General features: G+C 40.4%; 2 protein-coding genes across 4 annotated transcripts in view; one reads left to right on the top strand and one right to left on the bottom strand.

Moving 5' to 3' along the window:
• The window catches only part of LOC122327539 (transmembrane reductase CYB561D2), a 3,240-nt gene extending 1,445 nt beyond the window's left edge, over positions 1-1,795 (top strand). The window contains exons 2-3 of the mRNA XM_043222977.1: positions 254-291; positions 405-1,795. Of these exons, the coding sequence (XP_043078912.1) occupies positions 254-291; positions 405-908 (542 nt within the window). The 3' untranslated portion in view covers positions 909-1,795. The remainder of the gene's footprint in view (positions 1-253; positions 292-404) is intronic.
• Positions 1,796-2,219: 424 nt separating this feature from the next.
• Positions 2,220-17,500, bottom strand: part of rad54l2 (RAD54 like 2) — a 16,949-nt gene continuing 1,668 nt past the window's right edge. For 2 of the 3 annotated variants that reach the window (XM_043222552.1, XM_043222553.1), the window contains exons 2-22: positions 15,615-15,787; positions 15,266-15,512; positions 13,762-13,874; positions 13,571-13,684; positions 12,523-12,758; positions 12,262-12,444; positions 12,047-12,180; positions 10,845-11,041; positions 10,421-10,763; positions 9,458-9,635; positions 9,150-9,371; positions 8,361-8,479; positions 8,096-8,205; positions 7,127-7,226; positions 6,841-7,046; positions 6,584-6,759; positions 5,750-5,946; positions 5,491-5,669; positions 5,321-5,410; positions 5,148-5,237; positions 2,220-4,258 (exon numbers count right to left, since the gene is read on the bottom strand). In XM_043222552.1, coding sequence (XP_043078487.1) covers positions 3,318-4,258; positions 5,148-5,237; positions 5,321-5,410; positions 5,491-5,669; positions 5,750-5,946; positions 6,584-6,759; positions 6,841-7,046; positions 7,127-7,226; positions 8,096-8,205; positions 8,361-8,479; positions 9,150-9,371; positions 9,458-9,635; positions 10,421-10,763; positions 10,845-11,041; positions 12,047-12,180; positions 12,262-12,444; positions 12,523-12,758; positions 13,571-13,684; positions 13,762-13,874; positions 15,266-15,512; positions 15,615-15,735 — 4,296 coding nt within the window. In that variant the 5' untranslated portion in view covers positions 15,736-15,787 and the 3' untranslated portion in view covers positions 2,220-3,317. Of the gene's footprint in view, positions 4,259-5,147; positions 5,238-5,278; positions 5,411-5,490; positions 5,670-5,749; positions 5,947-6,583; positions 6,760-6,840; positions 7,047-7,126; positions 7,227-8,095; positions 8,206-8,360; positions 8,480-9,149; positions 9,372-9,457; positions 9,636-10,420; positions 10,764-10,844; positions 11,042-12,046; positions 12,181-12,261; positions 12,445-12,522; positions 12,759-13,570; positions 13,685-13,761; positions 13,875-15,265; positions 15,513-15,614; positions 15,788-17,500 lie in introns of all 3 variants that reach the window. The other variant, XM_043222554.1, reaches the window with a different exon arrangement.

Here is a 17,500-nt window from a genome sequence, read left to right as displayed (position 1 = left end):
AAAAATAAAACATGAAATAAGCGTAAATAGTTACAGCAGTGTAATAATACTAATAGCGTGTAGCTGGAGGCTAAAGTTAGTGAACAAACTTCGCTGCATTCATAGGGATTTAGTGAAGTTTCTGAAAATATACTTAACTGATATGCATTTTATGGGTTTGTGGTCATAGTCTCTCGGAAAAATAGATGTACAGCCTTTAAACAGCTTATACAAAAATAATGCTTTTATATATATGCTGTGTGTTTGTTAACAGGTCTGTTCTCGTGGCATCCGTTCCTCATGACTCTCGCTGTGAGTTTGACTCGATTTCTGCCATGCCTTGATAGCTTTGCATGTAAATAAATGTGATCTCCTACCTCACGAGTGTGTGTGTGTGTGTGTTTTCCCTCACGCCCATCCTCCAGTTCTCCTTCTTCATGACGGAGGCCGTGCTTCTGTTCAACCCCTACTCGTCTCCCGTCAAGAAGCTGAAGCACAAAGCCAAGGGCCGCCTTCACTGGCTCCTGCAGGGCTCGTGCGTGTGCTGCGCGGTCGCGGGGCTGGCCGCCGTCTTCTACAACAAGCACCTCGGCGGCAAGCCGCACTTCAGCACGTGGCACGGGGCGCTCGGGGCCCTGACGGTGGCCGCCGCCGGGCTGCAGGCGCTCGGGGGGCTCCCGCTGCTCCACCCCAAACTGGCCCGGGGCCGGTCGAGGGCCGAGCTGAAGCGCTACCACGCCGCGTCCGGCCTGCTGGCGTACCTGCTGGGCAGCTCGAGCCTGTTCCTCGGCCTGCGCTCGGCGTGGTTCGGCGGCGTCGCCGGCGGGTTCGGAGGGGCCCTGGCCCCGCTCTGTCCCGTCCTGTGCGCTCTGGTCGTGATGAGTCAGGTCACGAACGCTTACATGGCTCGCAAGCCAATGCAGTACTGAAACCCAGCTCCATCGGCTGGACCGGACTCATTTTATTTGTTATGAACGTGTGCTCCGCAACCAACTTTGAATACCTAAAAACAAATATTTTTATACCCGTTTTATATTTTTGAATGCGTTTCATCAGTGCATGTTTTTTGGCGCAAACGACAAGGCAACTATTTTTCTTAAACGCCGGGAACAAAGATTGCGTTTATTAAACGATTTATAATTTTTACGCGTTTTTGCATGCGCTTATCAGCGCCAGTCCGACACGTTCTGTTCAACGAAACTGTTGCAGGAAATATTTATGCCAACAAAATTTTTTGTTGAATTAAACAATCATGAGAGAAAACATTTATGCGTTTATATTATTAACATAGTGGTAATATCTTATGCAAAAAAAAAAAAAATTATTTAAATGTCGCACAGTCTTTTTGCCGTTTAAGTAAACAGTTTGTAGATCATTAAAAACTGTCGAAAACGTACATATTATTATTATACAGAAGTTGTTTAATGACATTTACAGATAATTTTTGATAATCATTTTTTTGTATAGTATTATTTTATACAAATAAAAAAAAACTGAATTATAAGCTACAGGTATTTAACCTTTGTGCCAATTTTTATTTTTCTGTGCTATAACGGGTTATGTTTATGATTAAATGACACATGTAGATTTTTCATCCTATACATTTTCACTTTTTTCTGTTCAATTAACTTCATAAAACCGCCTATTGTTATCACTAATAATTACTAACTACATTTTATGTGTATGTGTTTATATATGTATGTTATGTATATATGTGTGTATGCGTATATGTATATACACACACACAGTTATTCTGAATACAGGAGGAGTAAGGTTTATGTTAAAACAATATTTAATAAATACAATGTCATTTGAATGTACTCCTCTCCATGCTGGGACATGAGATGACATGTGGACACCTCCCGGGACAGCACCTGTATGAGCCTGCGTGTGTTTGCGTGTCCCGACTGCTGAATCGCTCACAGATCGTGGTCTTGAACTCACCTACGGGGAAAAAAAAACCCAAAAACAAACCCTGCGTCTCTCGGGTAGAGGGATTTTTTTTTCCTTCTTAAAAAAAAAAAAAAAAAAAAAAAAAAAAAGGTTGAAAACGTACAAAAATAAAAAAAGAATGAAAATGAATTACTCTTCAGCATTATAAATAAATATTTCTGGTAAGTTTGTACATAGTTAAAAGAGAAAAAAAAACAACAACAAAAACTAATACATAGGTATGCCGTAAGGAGTTACAAAACGAAGATTCAAAGAACAACGAGAAAAAAGAAAGATATAATCACATGTAAAATGCACACCGTTGTATTTATATAACAGCGTCTGCAGACTCAGGCCGGAGTTCACAATGTGGGCGTCTGCCGACCGGAAAGCAGACTGTGGGAGGAGTCAAAATAAAGAGCTCTCTAATAGGCACAGAGAATGAACAGTGTTATTGGCTGAGGGATTTGTCAGTCACAGGTCAACCAGCGCGAGTCAACATTAACACAAACGTTTAACACATCAAGATTTTTTCGAAACGGCCCGACGAACACTTTGGTCATGACTGTGGCCCCAACACGGACGAAACTGAATGAGCGCGCAGATGATCAGAAGCGCAGGTTTTGAAGAAACGACGGCTAGTAGGGTCGCATAACAGTCTACACATTCGTGAGATGATCCCGATGGAGAACAACGGATGATTTTGTTTGCTACGCAATTGAACGAGAACACAGATCCGTTTGTCTGCTTTAAGGCTAATATCGAACTAAACGCACTAAACTTACGTCCCTCCACCAAATTTTAAAGGCTAACATGAAAATACATTCGAGTTTTTAAGGTTTTCCTTGTCGCTTTTTTTCTCAAAAGGAAAGCAAAAAGGTCTCGGCGGTGCTAACGCTAGGCATGGCTTCTGTCGTTCTGCGATTCGATTATTACGAATCCTCCCCCTTCCCCGTTGCCCAGTCTGCGATTGGAAACGAATATGAATATTCATGTAGGACCACCGTTTACAAAAGTAATAGTAGTACTTACAATTATAATAAAAAAAGGTCACATATGTTTTTTCGTTTATCATTCCGGGTGATGCTACAAGGTCTAGCAAACAGCTAAGTATCTCTAAAGTCGTCTCTTACGAATGCAAACAGTCTGTAAAGACAATCACATTTAAGTTCGGTTCAGTTCGGCTATTCTCTCTGAGGGAATTCATCAGGTCCGTGTCCAGGTCCTCGTGAGAGAGATGCGCCTAGGGCTCTTCACGGTAGCCCTGTGCTCTGGTCCCTTGCGGTAAAGAAAAATATATAATCGGCTTTCTTAACTCCATGCATATTCAGCATTTGGATTTATAGAATTTCAGCTCCGTCCAATAGGATGCTTCCATTTGGAACAACGGAATCCAAGGCAGCCAATCACTGGCCCATCACCTCTATGACATCGTCGTCCGAACTGCTCCCGCCGTTTTCCGCGAGTGAGGGGTGCATGTCGGGGCGGCTGAACGCTGCCCCCAGCAGGCTGGAGGAAGAGAGGAAATTAGAGGCAGTGGAGGCAGGGGTTGGGGTAGAGGACAGGCCTCTTGGGTGTAGGGACCCAGGGAATAGAGGCTGGGAAAATGGTACCGAGAAGCCGGAGAGCATGCTTGCCATGCCGGGGTTCATGAGGAAGGGTGGGAGCGAGGAGGAAGTGGAGGACGATGACGAAGAGGGCACCGAGGATGAAGAAGGGGCCAGCATTCCAGCGTGGCTGGAGGATGTGGTGTTGGTCGAGCAGGTTGAGGAAAGAGTGCTGCTGGACACGCCGAGTCCGAGCGGGTCAGTGGGGAACATGGCATGTAGGTCACCCAGAGCCTGACCGGCTTGCTGCAGGAGGTGCGACCTGCTCCCAAGAGCGGGGGGAGTCATGTGACCCAGCGCGCCCAGCAAGGCAGGGTTCAGCCCCATGGACGGAAACCCGAATCCGCTGCTTAAAGGAAATCCCGGGTAGCTCCCAGCTGCACCGGCTGACGTTGAGGTCCGTTTGGTGCTCGGTGGTTTGGATGTCCGACTTTCCAAAAGCTTCCGCTTCAAACTCTGAACGTCCACAGATGACACGATGTCATTGCCGAGCTGCCGGTGTTGGTCGGGGACGCGGACTGGGTTCTGCATGGGTCTGTCCGCTCCTGAGGGTTCGGGTGTGCCTGAAGATGACAAGTCGTCTCCTGCTGGAACCGCGTCCTTGTTACTCTGGAATTCTCGGAGCAACTTGGGGCTGTCTTGGGGTGAAGGGTGAGGCAGAGTCTCGGGGGTTAAACGTTTTGGCTCCTGAGGCGATGCACGACCGTTACTGACAGAATGCAAGGGAGGGCACGAGTCCTCTATGAAAAAGAGAGAGATTTTGTTATGCTTATGCAGACTACTAGGTAGAAATCTAAGGTTGTCACTGAAAATTTGTAGCATTATACCCCAGAAAAGGATTAAACCAGGGGTGTAAAATTCAGTTTCTGGAGGGCCTGAGCTCTGCAGAGTTTATATGCAACCCTAATTAAACTCCTGATCCAGGTGATCAGGTTCTTCAGACCTTTTGGAAAGCTACATGGTGTGTCTGTTGGAGCAGGGTCTGAACTAAACTAAATGAGTTTCACACCCCTGGATTGAACCATCAACTATAAAAACAGGTCTTGACACCCATGTGTCGACTGCGGGATACTATGCCAAACAAATTTTGAATTAATGTTGTTAGGAAAGATGTTTAAGTTTTAAGTTTTCAATATTCTCAATGTTTTTTGATTGTGCACACCAGCTTGGTAAAGTATCGGCATTTTGCCTCTATCTTTATCAATGGGCCTTGAAATGGCATGAACAGGACAAAATATTGCTGGAACGGTACTAAAGCGTTTATCCTATTCAGACCTCTAGATCATGTAAAACAAAAAGGCACAAAAATTCATATTTGGAAGAATGTGCAATGGTGAACTTTGTACAATAATACATTATTTTACATTGCATATTTCAAACATTAAACAGCACAAACAAACACTTAAAGTGCCTTAATATATTTAAAACGGTAAAAATTTGGTAATCTCTGTGCTAATAATGTGTAGTTTACATAGGAACGCAGATCCATGGTTCAGTGTTTTCCTCACAATGGTTTTCTATGGAAAACCACCTCATGTAAAACTGTACACGTTGCGCTTGTATTATATAATTTTGCCTCAGATTTATGCCAGAAGAGCTGCTAATTTACAAACGAGTAAACTAGCACACCTCTTGAAGCTGTGGCTCCTCCTTCCGGTGGTCTCGGCTTTCCAGAGCGAATGGCAAATATCCTCCCATCGTTGGTCCTGATGTACGTGCCTGCAGTGCAAATGACAGAATATGAAGCGAATAAACCTTACCAAAACTCAACGAACGGCAGACGCTCGGTAAACTGGGGTAACCTTTGGATCCTCTGATAACGTGGATACTCTCTCCCGCACCGATCCGGGCTTGGACATCCGTGCTGCTGTTGGAACCTGGGATCACAATATCTGCAGAGCAAAGAAATTAAATCTTGAAGAAACAAGCTGGGAACAAGAAGCGGCAGGCTCTACAAATGAGCTGTCTTTACCAGTGGTGGTGACAACGCGCTGGACATAAACGCCGGCCTTTTGCAGGTAGTTGACGGGGAATCCCGCGCTTGAACTGGGGACGCCCATGGGTACCTGTCGGGGCATCATGGGAATGGGTGTGGACTGAACCGGCCTCACGCTTGCGACTGGTTTCTCTTCTAAATGAGGAGGGGGCCGCCTGAACGAGAGGTTTGGATAGTTTTTAAGCACTCTCGAAACAGAAGGGTGCTATATTTAGGGTTTCTGCGGCGGACTCACCAGTTCCTCTGGCTGAAGGCAGGGATATTGGTGAGTCTCTGGTCGCTAGCTGGGTAGTAATGTGCGTAAGAGGGCCGCTGATACGGCACGGACGCCCGCTTCTCATCTTCGTAGCTTTTCTTGGCTGCTCTCTTTTCCGCTTTGGTCAGTTTCAAATCCTTGCGGTCCATCAGGAGGGACTCGTGATGGAAGGGTTGCTGGTGAGGAAAGCAGATGTTAGCATAGGACGCCAGAATTACTTAGTATTTGTTAATATTAATCAAATGTTCCTAAGTTAAACCTCATGCATTGTAGGATTTAGATTTTTCATTTGTGTCTAAAATATTCCAATTGTGAAATTCTGATAAAAAATAACTTGTGGTTGTGATTGGATGTTGCAGTAGGGTCATGAAGAAACGTAAGCTCGTCCTAATTCATGCTAATGCAAGGGTGTTTCTAATGCAGCGGTTAATTTGACATTGTTCTCTTGACATGGTTTCTTTTGAAGAAGTGAATGGGTAAGTAACAGAGATTTGTTACATTCCCATTTGCTCAAGTTGCAAGTTAACCCTACTATGACGATAAACCCGGAAATATAAAAAAGGGCCATTAATACTCTGTCAAATGTAGTAGTGCTGTCAAATGATCCAATCATAATTAGCTGCATCTAAAAGTTTGTTTACATAATATATGTGGCGTACAAACACATGCAGAACTGCTCCAAGAAAATACGTCAACAGGACCTAATGAATATTAACGAGCGAAGCTTGCCAACCGTTCGATTCATAATTTTGTGGAGTGGAAGTTTTGTTCGGGATACTAGCATTTGAAAGCTGGTGTGGAAAGAGTAGTTACCTTGCTTAAGAGGTTTGGATATAACAGGCAGGCTTGTTTAATGACGATTTCCAAGTCCTCACCAGGGACCAGCTCTGATTGTTTGGGATCAGGCTCCTCCTCCACAAAGTGCAGCAGCGACTCCACTTCCTTGCGCGTGAAGTTGAGGACAGGGTTCAAATCATCCACGACTCGATCTGCTCAACATGGGATCATTACGTCAGAGCGGTTTTCACACGAAGGCCCAAAAACACCCCCAGACCTCCCCGCACTCTTACCAGACATGCCCTGCTTGGACACCTGCCGGTCGTAGATCTTCTTCTCCAGCGTGAAGTCACACACCAGCCTGTAGATGTGGCAGGGCTTGCGCTGGCCGTAACGATAAACGCGGCACACGGCCTGAGCGTCGTGACACGGATTCCACGACGCGTCAAAAACCACCACGCGATTGGCGCCGATCAGATTCACCCCCAAACAACCAGCCCTGCAGACAACAGCCTCCCGTTAGTTCACACCTCAACCGGGCCGACATCGTTTGCGGCATATTTTTACACTCCGGTTCACCTGGTGGAGAGCAGGAAGACCCAGGCTTGAGTGTTCCCCGGGTCGTTAAACTGGTTGATGAGTCTTTCTCTCTCTGAAGCCGATGTGCTCCCATCCAACCCTGGAAAAATGACAAAAAAATATGTTAAACCTACAACAAACCTTACAGGACTATAGGCCACAGAAATGAAAACAACGATGAATGAACACAATAAAAAGGGTTATTTGGACACCAATTATTAATTTTTTTTGAAAATATTATTATAATAATAACCGTTATATGTGACCTTGGTCCACAAAACCAGTCATGTTAGTCAATTTATTTTAAATTGTGATTTATACAATATCTGAAAGTTGAGTAAATAAACAACTATTTGATCATCTGGAATCTGAGGGTACAAAAAAAACAACAACAACTAAATATTACCAAAATCGCATTTAAAGTTGTCCAAATGAATTAGGAAAATATATTGGAAAAACATAAAATATCTTTAGGAAACATGATTTTTACTGTCTTAATGATTTTTGGCAAAAATAATAATAATTTTGACCCACACAATGTATTTTTATCTATTACTATATACTCCCAGCGACTGTGCTCCAGGGTCACAAACTGTATTCATTAATAAATGTAAAACAAAAAGCTTAAAATATGACTTAAAGCAAACATTTTATGAATATTACTAATTTTTATGATTATTTTTTATTTTATTATTACACTTATAACAAATATTATTCATCTCACACTGTATAAATAAGGCTTTTAAAAATATAGCTGTCTTTTTTTTCTTCAAAACATTTGAATTATTACTATTATTATTATTATTATTATTATATATTTGTAAACATTAAACATTCAAAAATCACACAAATCTTCTCATTTTAAAATTCTACCACACTCTAAAATTTATTTGTTTTTAATAAATGTATTTATTTATTTTCACGCAATTAACCTTTTTATTAACCATCAGCAAGCGTTTGATAACTCACTGTAATAATTGATGTTCCGGACCCAGTTGTGTGTCCCAGCTTCTGTTTGGATCGGCAAGGGTCTCCGACTCAGGAAATCTTCCATAACCGTAAGAGTCGATAAACTCTGACTGCAAGAATCACAGCGAGATAAAGAAGCCAGCGTCAGGTCGAGGTCAATGAGAAATAACAGCTCAACTGACAGCTCAGGACGTCCGAGCGGAGATTAGAGAAAAAGACAAACATCTGCACACCGTCACACAGAAAAACCGCAAACACCGCCCACCTGAAAACCAGTATTTTATCTCCTCGCTTCACGCTCTCGTCGATCAGGTGGAAAAGCAGAACCATCTTGGCCGAGTTCTCCAGAACACCGGTCTGGTAGTTACTCATGATGTCTTTAGCCTAAAAACACAGGCAAACATCGTGTCTTAAAGGTGCAGTATCAAAAAGAGCTGGCTCTTACTGTTGAGACATGACCATTTTCTTTATATATCTAACATTACAAGAAAAAGCTAAAGGCAAATGTGAAAGTGAACAATGCATTACAGGACTGCAAAAAATTTGTAATAATTAAAATTTGTGCTGTATATATATATATATTTTTTATTTTTTTTTTAATTTACACATATATATATTACAAAAAAACATTTTTTTGACAATTTTTTGACAGAAACTAAAAATAAAATGGTAAATTAATAAATAAATAAATAATAATAATAATAATAATAATATATGAAAACAATACTTATAATCTTAATTATTTTATTATTAGTGTAAACAATACACATTTGCAAAAGTATAAATATCTAAAAAGGTAATATTTTAACTAAAACAGACATTACAATTTATACTGTTGAAATGTTTCACTTAAAAATTTTTGTTAATTTTAGTTTCGTTTTAGGCAATATTTACAACCGTCTTATCTGCATTTTCAAAAACCGCAGGGCTTTTCCTGAAGCTTTTCACAACCACTCATAACAAATTTGGGAAGAAAACTGACTGTGAAACGAGCCTCTGACGTTTCGGTTTCAATTTAAAGTGTGAAGCACATTCGAGGTTAGGCGGTTTTTACCCATTCATATGTGATGACTTGGTTGGCCTTCTCGTGCAGGGGGTTCAGGGGTCCCAGAGCAGCCATCTTGCTGTTGGCCGGGTCGGACGACTTGCCCTTTATCCCCGGAGCGGAGCAGCGGGTCCCGCTGGTGGAGTTGAGGTCATCCAGGTCAAGATCCTGCTCGTTGGCCAGATTTTCCTTCTGCAGAGCCTCGTACAAAACGTCCGGATGATTCCAGATCTGCAGGAGGCACACAGAAAGGAGTCGTAAGTGCTCCGCCTCCGTATAGAAGGCATGCAACAGGCGCGTCTTCGGGGGGGAAATACCTTGCAGCAAACACAGAAAGCTTTAAGCGGGTTGAGTCCGAGCCACCCGGTGTTCCCCGCCTCCCTGAAGCGGTTCATGAACTCCGTGTAGAGCGCCCTCTGCAGGCGGGACAGTCGTACCAGGATCACGTGCTCCTCTTTCGCCGGAAGCTGATTTCGGAGGACATCATGACCTCGCCTGGCCGGAGAGAAAACGGTTTAGCTTCAGTTTATAATCCTTCTCCAAGACGCACAAAAACAGCATATTAGTCCTGTACCTAAACCTCCTTCAATTTACACGAGAAGCAAAAAGTGTGAACAAAACAGAGACAATAAATATGTAACAATTAAAAAAGATATGCAAAAAAAATAATAAATCAATAATACTAAAAATGATCAAAACCTCAACGTAAATACTGAATAAACAATAAATATTTTATAACAATATTATTTTACTATAACAACATTTTCTATATATAAACAAACAATAATATGTATGTAAATTCTAATAAATACTAGTTATTTTCTATAATTCAAATATAATAATAAGAGTAATAACAACAAATTAAATAAATCCATGAAAATTGTTAACGATGCACAATAATAATAATAATAATAATAAATATAATTAGTAAACAACAACAAAAACCTAAATAGTAAACTAATAATTTGTAAACAATAATTATGTCACATAATAATACTGTAAGCAAATAATGACATAAAAAAATTAACTTAAAAATACATATTCATCACTACTACTACCACCACACATAAAAATAAGTCAATAATAAGTCAAAAACAATAATAAATATTTATTTTTAACTAATGACTTATGACTATTTTTTTTTTTACATTTAAATCTGAACATAAATTATACTAAATACACTAATGAAATATAATATTAATACTCAATAATAAAAAGTGGAACGCTTGAGCTCAAAACACTGTTAACTTGCACACGGTCAGGTTTTGGTAGTAGCTGACCTCTGCACGAAGCCCTCCAGCAGACTGTGCAGGACGTGGCTCCTGTATCTCATGAGCTGGACGTCCTGCGGGGTGCTGTCTATACACTGGCCGTTCAGGATGGGCCGCTCGAACATGTTACTGAACTCCTGCCGGGTGCCGAGGAAATCAGGCCGGACGAAATCCACCATGCACCAGTACTCGATCAGGTTGTTCTGCAGCGGGTATCCGGTCAGAACCACCCTCCGCCGGGAGCGGATGTTCTTCAGGGCCTGCGAGGTGCTGGCGTGGCAGTTTTTGATGCGGTGGCCCTCGTCGCATATGACCACGTCCGGCCCGGGCCGCGAGATCGCTCTCTCGATCCCTGAACACCACAGAGAAAATAAGACGTGAAAAAAAAAAATAACTCGTTACTGTGCACTTCCCCCCAGGATCCCCGACGGACCTTTCATGAGCTCCTGCTGCCGGTCCTCCTCGTCCAGGTCTATAATGACAGGTCCCGCGGGTTTCTTGGACTTCCTCTTGCGGCCGGTCACAAAGCTCTTTTTGAGAGACAGCAGGCGGTACATCTCATAGCCCATTAGCAGCACCCCTCCGTCACGAGTCCAGTCCTCCACCACCTTGGCCCGGGCCACTGTGGTTCTGATCCAGACGCAAAAAAACACACGTAAACACTTTAACAACAAAGATCACAAACGTTTCGTGAGAGGTCACGCTTTTCATTTTGTGGGTAGATCTCACAAATAGATAATACTTAGCCTATTTTGTTATTGTGACACTACTGTTAAAAGTGCATTTTATCTCTAAATACATTGCTGTAACATGTCAGGAAGTTTCATACATGTTAACAATATGTGTGTATATATATATATATATATATAATTTTTTTAATTAATTATAATAGCTGATAATTATGATAAATATCCAAGTACATTGAAAAATCTATTCTTATTTAAACTTTATTAGTTATTAATTTTATTAATAAAATCCTATTTAATAATCTTATAATAATAATCCTATCAAATTAATTCCTAGAATTAATTTGTAAAAACAATGTAAAATTAAATTTACATTTAATAATAAAAATAAGGCAAAATGCGAATTCATAACAAATTGCACTAAATTAACATTAACAAATAGAAATATTTATAAATGCATACATATAAATAACACGTAAAATACACACACACACACACATATATATATATATATAAAAATCACTGCTATCTGTTAATTTTACTATAATTCCACATTTATTATAATAAATTAGTAATAATGAGTTCACATATAAATAGTTCACATATTTATATTCTTCATACTCTAATTTATTTATTTTTTTAAATCACCATGAAAAAAAAGCATAAATGATATGAATACTATGCTATGAATATTATGTTTATTGATTTTTGTTTTGTTGACATTTGTTACTACTGTCATTTTGTAATTAATTTACTAGACTATTTACCTCAACTATGCATTTATGATAATAGTAATTATATAAATATTTAATGTGCTTAATCATCAATAAATAATGTCTTTTGATTTTGAAGTGCAATATGGTCTAGATACGGTCTTGTCTCTTTCCGTGAGATTCACCCTTGCTTTGGTTCACTAAAGAATAAGATGGAGCGCAAATAAAGATCGTACTTGTGCTCATCATTGAGGATGTGAACCTTAAAGGTTCGAGGTAAAACCTGGGCTGGATCGGTGTCGGGGGGAAGGGTCTCAGCAGCAGGCAGCCAGAGGTTAAACTCAGCCAGCCAGTTCTGTAGTGTATTCACCTGGAGACGAGACACGAGAGAGAGCAGACATGAGACTCGCGAGACGCAACCCCGGGCCGTCTCCGCTCCCCGGACACTCACGGGTACAATGGCGAGGACCGTTTTGGCTCCAGTGTGCCGCAGCAGGACGTCGATGAAGGAGATGACCTGCAGGGTTTTGCCCAGGCCCATGCTGTGAGCCAGAATACAGCCGAAGCCGCTGCTGCTCCTGTAGCGCTCCAGAGACTCCACCAGGTTGTCGTACAGGAAACGGATGCCACCGATCTGAAAGCAGAGGAACAGACGTCGGCAAAGGGCTTCCGCGCGCGTCCGAGCCGCTGGTACGGCGGCGAGTGTGCGTACCTGGTGCGGTTTAACGGCGCGGGCGAGCTGCGGGGCGAGGAACAGGTCCTCCTCCTCTCCGGGGTGGTTGATGTTCACCAGCACTCTCCCCTGAGCGTCTGGCTGATTGAGGCTGTCGTTCACATGCGAGCCGCTGCTCTCGTCGGTGCCGGGAGTGACCGAGCGGTCCTCGCTGTTGTCTTCCTCGCTGCTTATCCGCAGGGCGTCTTCATCACCTGAACTCAGCTCAATCACGTCTGGAGGAACACAAATTATCACCAAGATACCTAGACCACAATCTGCTTCTTATACATACATACGGTTTTTAATGACCAAAATATACACACAAAACTTGATCAAAACAAAGGATAATAAATACATACGTATAAAGTAAATTATTGCTATTATTAAACATTTTACATATAAAATTCTACATATACACACACATCTGTGTGTTAAAAATTATATTTTATTTACGCACGCACTCACATATTAAACAAATTATGCAATAAAACTAAACATACGTGTAAATATTTGTTTTGCATACATTTATTGTTCATGTTAACTACAAAATATTAATAATGTATATTTTAAAGAATTTAAAGTAAAGAATTTTTTTAAATGCAACTAAAATATGCAAATAATAGTTAGTCACAATATTTATTGTCATCAAACTTTTATTACAATACATTTAAATATTTACAATCAGTGATTACTGAAATATGCATTTTATATAAAAAGTTCTTTATATGTTATTTTTACTAATAAACATTTGAAATTATTTATAACGATTTATGCAAATAATAAAAGGTTACTTAAAATCCTTTAATCCTTTGTAAATGTTTAATAATAATTAAATTTATATAAATTCTATATATATATATATATAAATTCTATCTTTGTTTCCCCAAAATTATTATATAACATATAAAATTTTATATTTAAATAATTAAGCATATTTAATAATAAAACAACTGTACATAATAATAAATATTTTATAATAATGTATATAATTTAAAGCAATGATATCTATAAATAATACTGTACTAGAACTAATACTTGACTTTACCATCTCTGTGGGCAGGCAGCTGAGGGGGCGGAGCTTCTTTAGCCTCGCCCTCGTCTCCGCTGCTGTCCAGACAGATCACTTCCTGTTTGGGACCCGGCGCCGCAGTGGGTAGATCTGACAACGGCGACAACGCAACAAATTAAGTAAAAACACCACCAACACCCGAGCAGAGGAGCAGAGGCGAGCCTCACCCGCGTGAAGTGGGAAGTCTTTCCGCTGCTGTTCGAGACGCCTCCGTCGCTCGAGCTCCTCCTGCTGGGCGGCTTTGGTTCCCGCTTCCAGCTGGTGCTCCTTGAGGACCTTCCTGCATGTCGGAGGTGAGATATACGATTACCGGGGAGACAAACAACCGTGGCGCGATTAATCGGTATTTAGGACAGGGTTTGAACCAATAAGAGTTTAGTGGGGTTGATTATGAACCGTATAAAAACGGAGAGAAACTGTGAGATACTTATATTAGTTAGCATAAAGAAAAGACTAGATTTAAGGTTTTTCACCATCCTTTCATATCAAAATGCATGCTAAGAAAATTTAACTTGATACGATTTATTTTTTTACAACAGTTAAAAGTGTGCAGTGTGTAAAACTGCATGACGGCGTCGGAAGTAAAAACATCTTTTTTAGCAATAACTTATAAACCTTTGCAAACAGACGTGTTGTAAGTTACAAGGTAGTTCACTAAAGGTCTGTTGAAGCCATCTATTCTGTATTAATTCAACTTATATTTAATATTATGGACAGCTGAATTTGTGTCAAAAAACTACATTACCCATAATGCTCTATACAGAACATTCCTCCAATCAGAGACTTGAGATGCTATGCTTAAAAACACTTAAATGCATGCATGCATAGCTTACAATATTGTAAGTGAATTAATTGATCAGATTGAGAATTGCAGGCGTACATTTTAAGACGCAGATTAAGCAATAACTCGTTCAAAAAGCACTCATTTGGATAGATTCGAGAAAACCGGAGAAAGCCATATTCAAAATTATTCTTTCATTTTGCTGATAAATTTGAATCAAAGGTTTTTAATAGAGGGATATCTCCTTTTATCACCCCGAAAATTACAAAATACAACTGCTGGGAAATAATAAGCGGTCTCCACGGTAAAATCCTTCAAAATATAGATGAGTAGGAAACATTTCGGTGTATGCAAGTGCAACTGAAGTGGAGGAAAAACTTTTTAATTTTAGATAAAACACCCTTTAAATATACGTACTGTGTATTATATATATAAACACACATATTCATGTATACATCTAAGAAAGCGTTTCTTTATATATTACATATATTTACATAGTTCTTTCCCGCATTAAGTCACAGCTTTGTAGCTTGGTCTTTATTACTTTATTATTTCAAATCAAAGTTTGCAATGTTGTGCTTGCTTTGATCCGTGGCTTATAGAGCTTCGACAAACATGTTTATAAAAACAAAAATAAATCAGTGCTGTCGGATGAAGTGTTCGTTCACACTACGAGCGTGCATATGTTCATAATGCCTATATAAACACACAGCGTGCATTTAAAAAACAATTGCATGTACATACGTGATATAAATTACCCGATTATAAATGTTGCATGTATAAAAGTCACATATTTTTTTGCGTAAACATACAAACGCTTTTATTTTGCACGCAGTTAATCAAGTGGCAGCACCAAAACACAAAGTGAAGAGGAGGTTAATCCTCATTACCGGATGTTCCTCCTCAAGTGAGCAGGTTTAGAGGTTTTGGACTTCTTCTTCTTGGTGTTGCTGTTGGCAGACGTGTTGCTGCGGCTGTCGGGGCTGGACGGGGGCTGAGAGCCGGTCCGCGAGGTGGACGAGGGCTGGGAGGGCGGCCGGGAGGCGGGGTCAGGGCTGGAGTCTCCAGACGTCGGTGAGGTAGGTGCCGGGCTGGGAGGATCTCTTTGGTCCTCGGCCTCGGGGCTCTCGAGCTGGTCTGTTGAGAGGAAACACCAAGCGCTCAGTAATCGCTTCACGGGCTAAAAGCAGAGCGCAGGCATGAGCGGCGACGCCAGCTATATTCAACGCAAATGCTCACCGGCGGCGTCGTCTTCGTCGTCCCCATCGTTCTCTCCATCCTCTTCCTCCTCCATCTCCTCTTCCTCCTCGCTGTTAAGGCTGGGCTCCAGGTCGCTCCCTGAGATCGCCTCTTCTGACATGGCGTCCCCTGGGTCTCCAAGAGCATTACTTACACATCTTCAGTCAAACCACCTGGAGATCGAACACAGTGAACGCAAAATCCGTTACTTTTTATTTGTTCTTCGGCAAAGGACGCATTGCTTGCGTTTAACGCCATCCCAGCTTCTTCGCGGCGAGAAATAATACGACTAAGAGTATAAAAAATTATATTTGGCTCCGTTAAAAAATCTCTTCCAAAGAAATAAAACCAACAAAACACCTAATGGACGAAGGTGAGCGAGGATGCATTAATTTGATTTAAAAAAGAAATGGAGAAAATGTGTCAAACATTCTATTGATCAAAAATGTTTTGCTTTTCGCCAAAAATATTAAGCGGCACAACTGTTCTCAACATTTAATTGTAATAAAAGTGTCTTAAAGCAGAAAATCGGCGTATTAAAATGATTTCTGAAGAACCATGTGTCGCTGAAGAACGATACACAGAAGCTTTGCGTTACAGGAGTACGTTAGATTACTTTAAAAAAAAAGATAATAGATATTAAACAGAAATACTTTAAATAGTAAACAGCCATTTTGAACTGCTGCAATATTAATATTTCGCGTTATTAAAGTTTTTGCTGAATTTTTAACCAAATGACCGAACATAAGACTTAAAAGTATGATGTATATTTTGATATCTGATAACAGAACCATTGCCTTTCTGTTGTGCATAATTTTCTATATAAAAGGTGCACCGAGCAACTTTTACATTTTGTATGATAATAAAAAAAAACACAGATAAACGGCCACCGTTTCAGCCAAGAGCAAACTCATAACTACAAAACCAAAATGTAAACAGAATTCAGTGTTACGTAATGGATTTTAAACTAGACGATACAACAACAACAGAAGGAAAAAAAGCAATTCAGCAACACTAGAACAAACTCCAAAAAAAACCCAAGTGTAAAGAGAAGAAACGGAAAGAACTAGAAAAACAGAAGAGAGATTCGGGCTTCTTACATAAGCGCGGGTTATATAAGAGAAGGCAGCGGTGTGTGAATGTAGGCCACGCTGCCCGTGACACACTGACACATTCACACAGTACAGCACAGCCTGTCCCACAACACACACACACACACACACACACACACACACACACCTCATCAGCACGCGCCTAACTGTAGGAAGCGTCTCTTACTGGGCTCCAGCGAAACGCAATCGTGCCGGAAAGAGATTCTGTCAAGCGCCGGTGATAAAAAAGAAAAGAAAAAAAAGAAGAAGCGCCGTGAATAAATCATAAAGCCGTCCCGCGTTACTCGAGGCTATTTTTAAGACGCGCGTTCCCGTCCAGGCCTGATTCATAACAGATGCACAGCGCTATTTACCTATTCGTGTTTTTTTTTTAATGATGCGTTTTCTGTATGCGTTAAAAGAAACTACACGGAGCTTTATGATGTTTGTAACTTACACACAAATACAAATATACTTTATTATACTTATTTTAATTGCTTCTGTTCTCCTCGTTTGTAAGTTGCGTTGCATAAACTCTCTTAAATGGCGAAACGCAACTACTATATAGCTCTCTTTCTCAGATATATATATATATATATATATATATATATATATATATATATATATATATATGTATATGTGTGTGTGTGTGTGTGTGTGTGTGTGAGTGAACTTGACAGCTATAAAACTATTATATGTGTGTGTGTATATACAAGTATTTCACACGCACATAGATGTAGATATAAATAAAATGTAATCTTTACACACACATTTTACATTAGATAGATAGATAGA

Source organism: Puntigrus tetrazona, chromosome 22 (genome assembly GCF_018831695.1).
Source record: "Puntigrus tetrazona isolate hp1 chromosome 22, ASM1883169v1, whole genome shotgun sequence".
NCBI lineage: Eukaryota > Metazoa > Chordata > Actinopteri > Cypriniformes > Cyprinidae > Puntigrus > Puntigrus tetrazona.
Note: the sequence above shows the minus strand (reverse complement) of the source record. Positions and strands in the feature narration are given on the sequence as shown.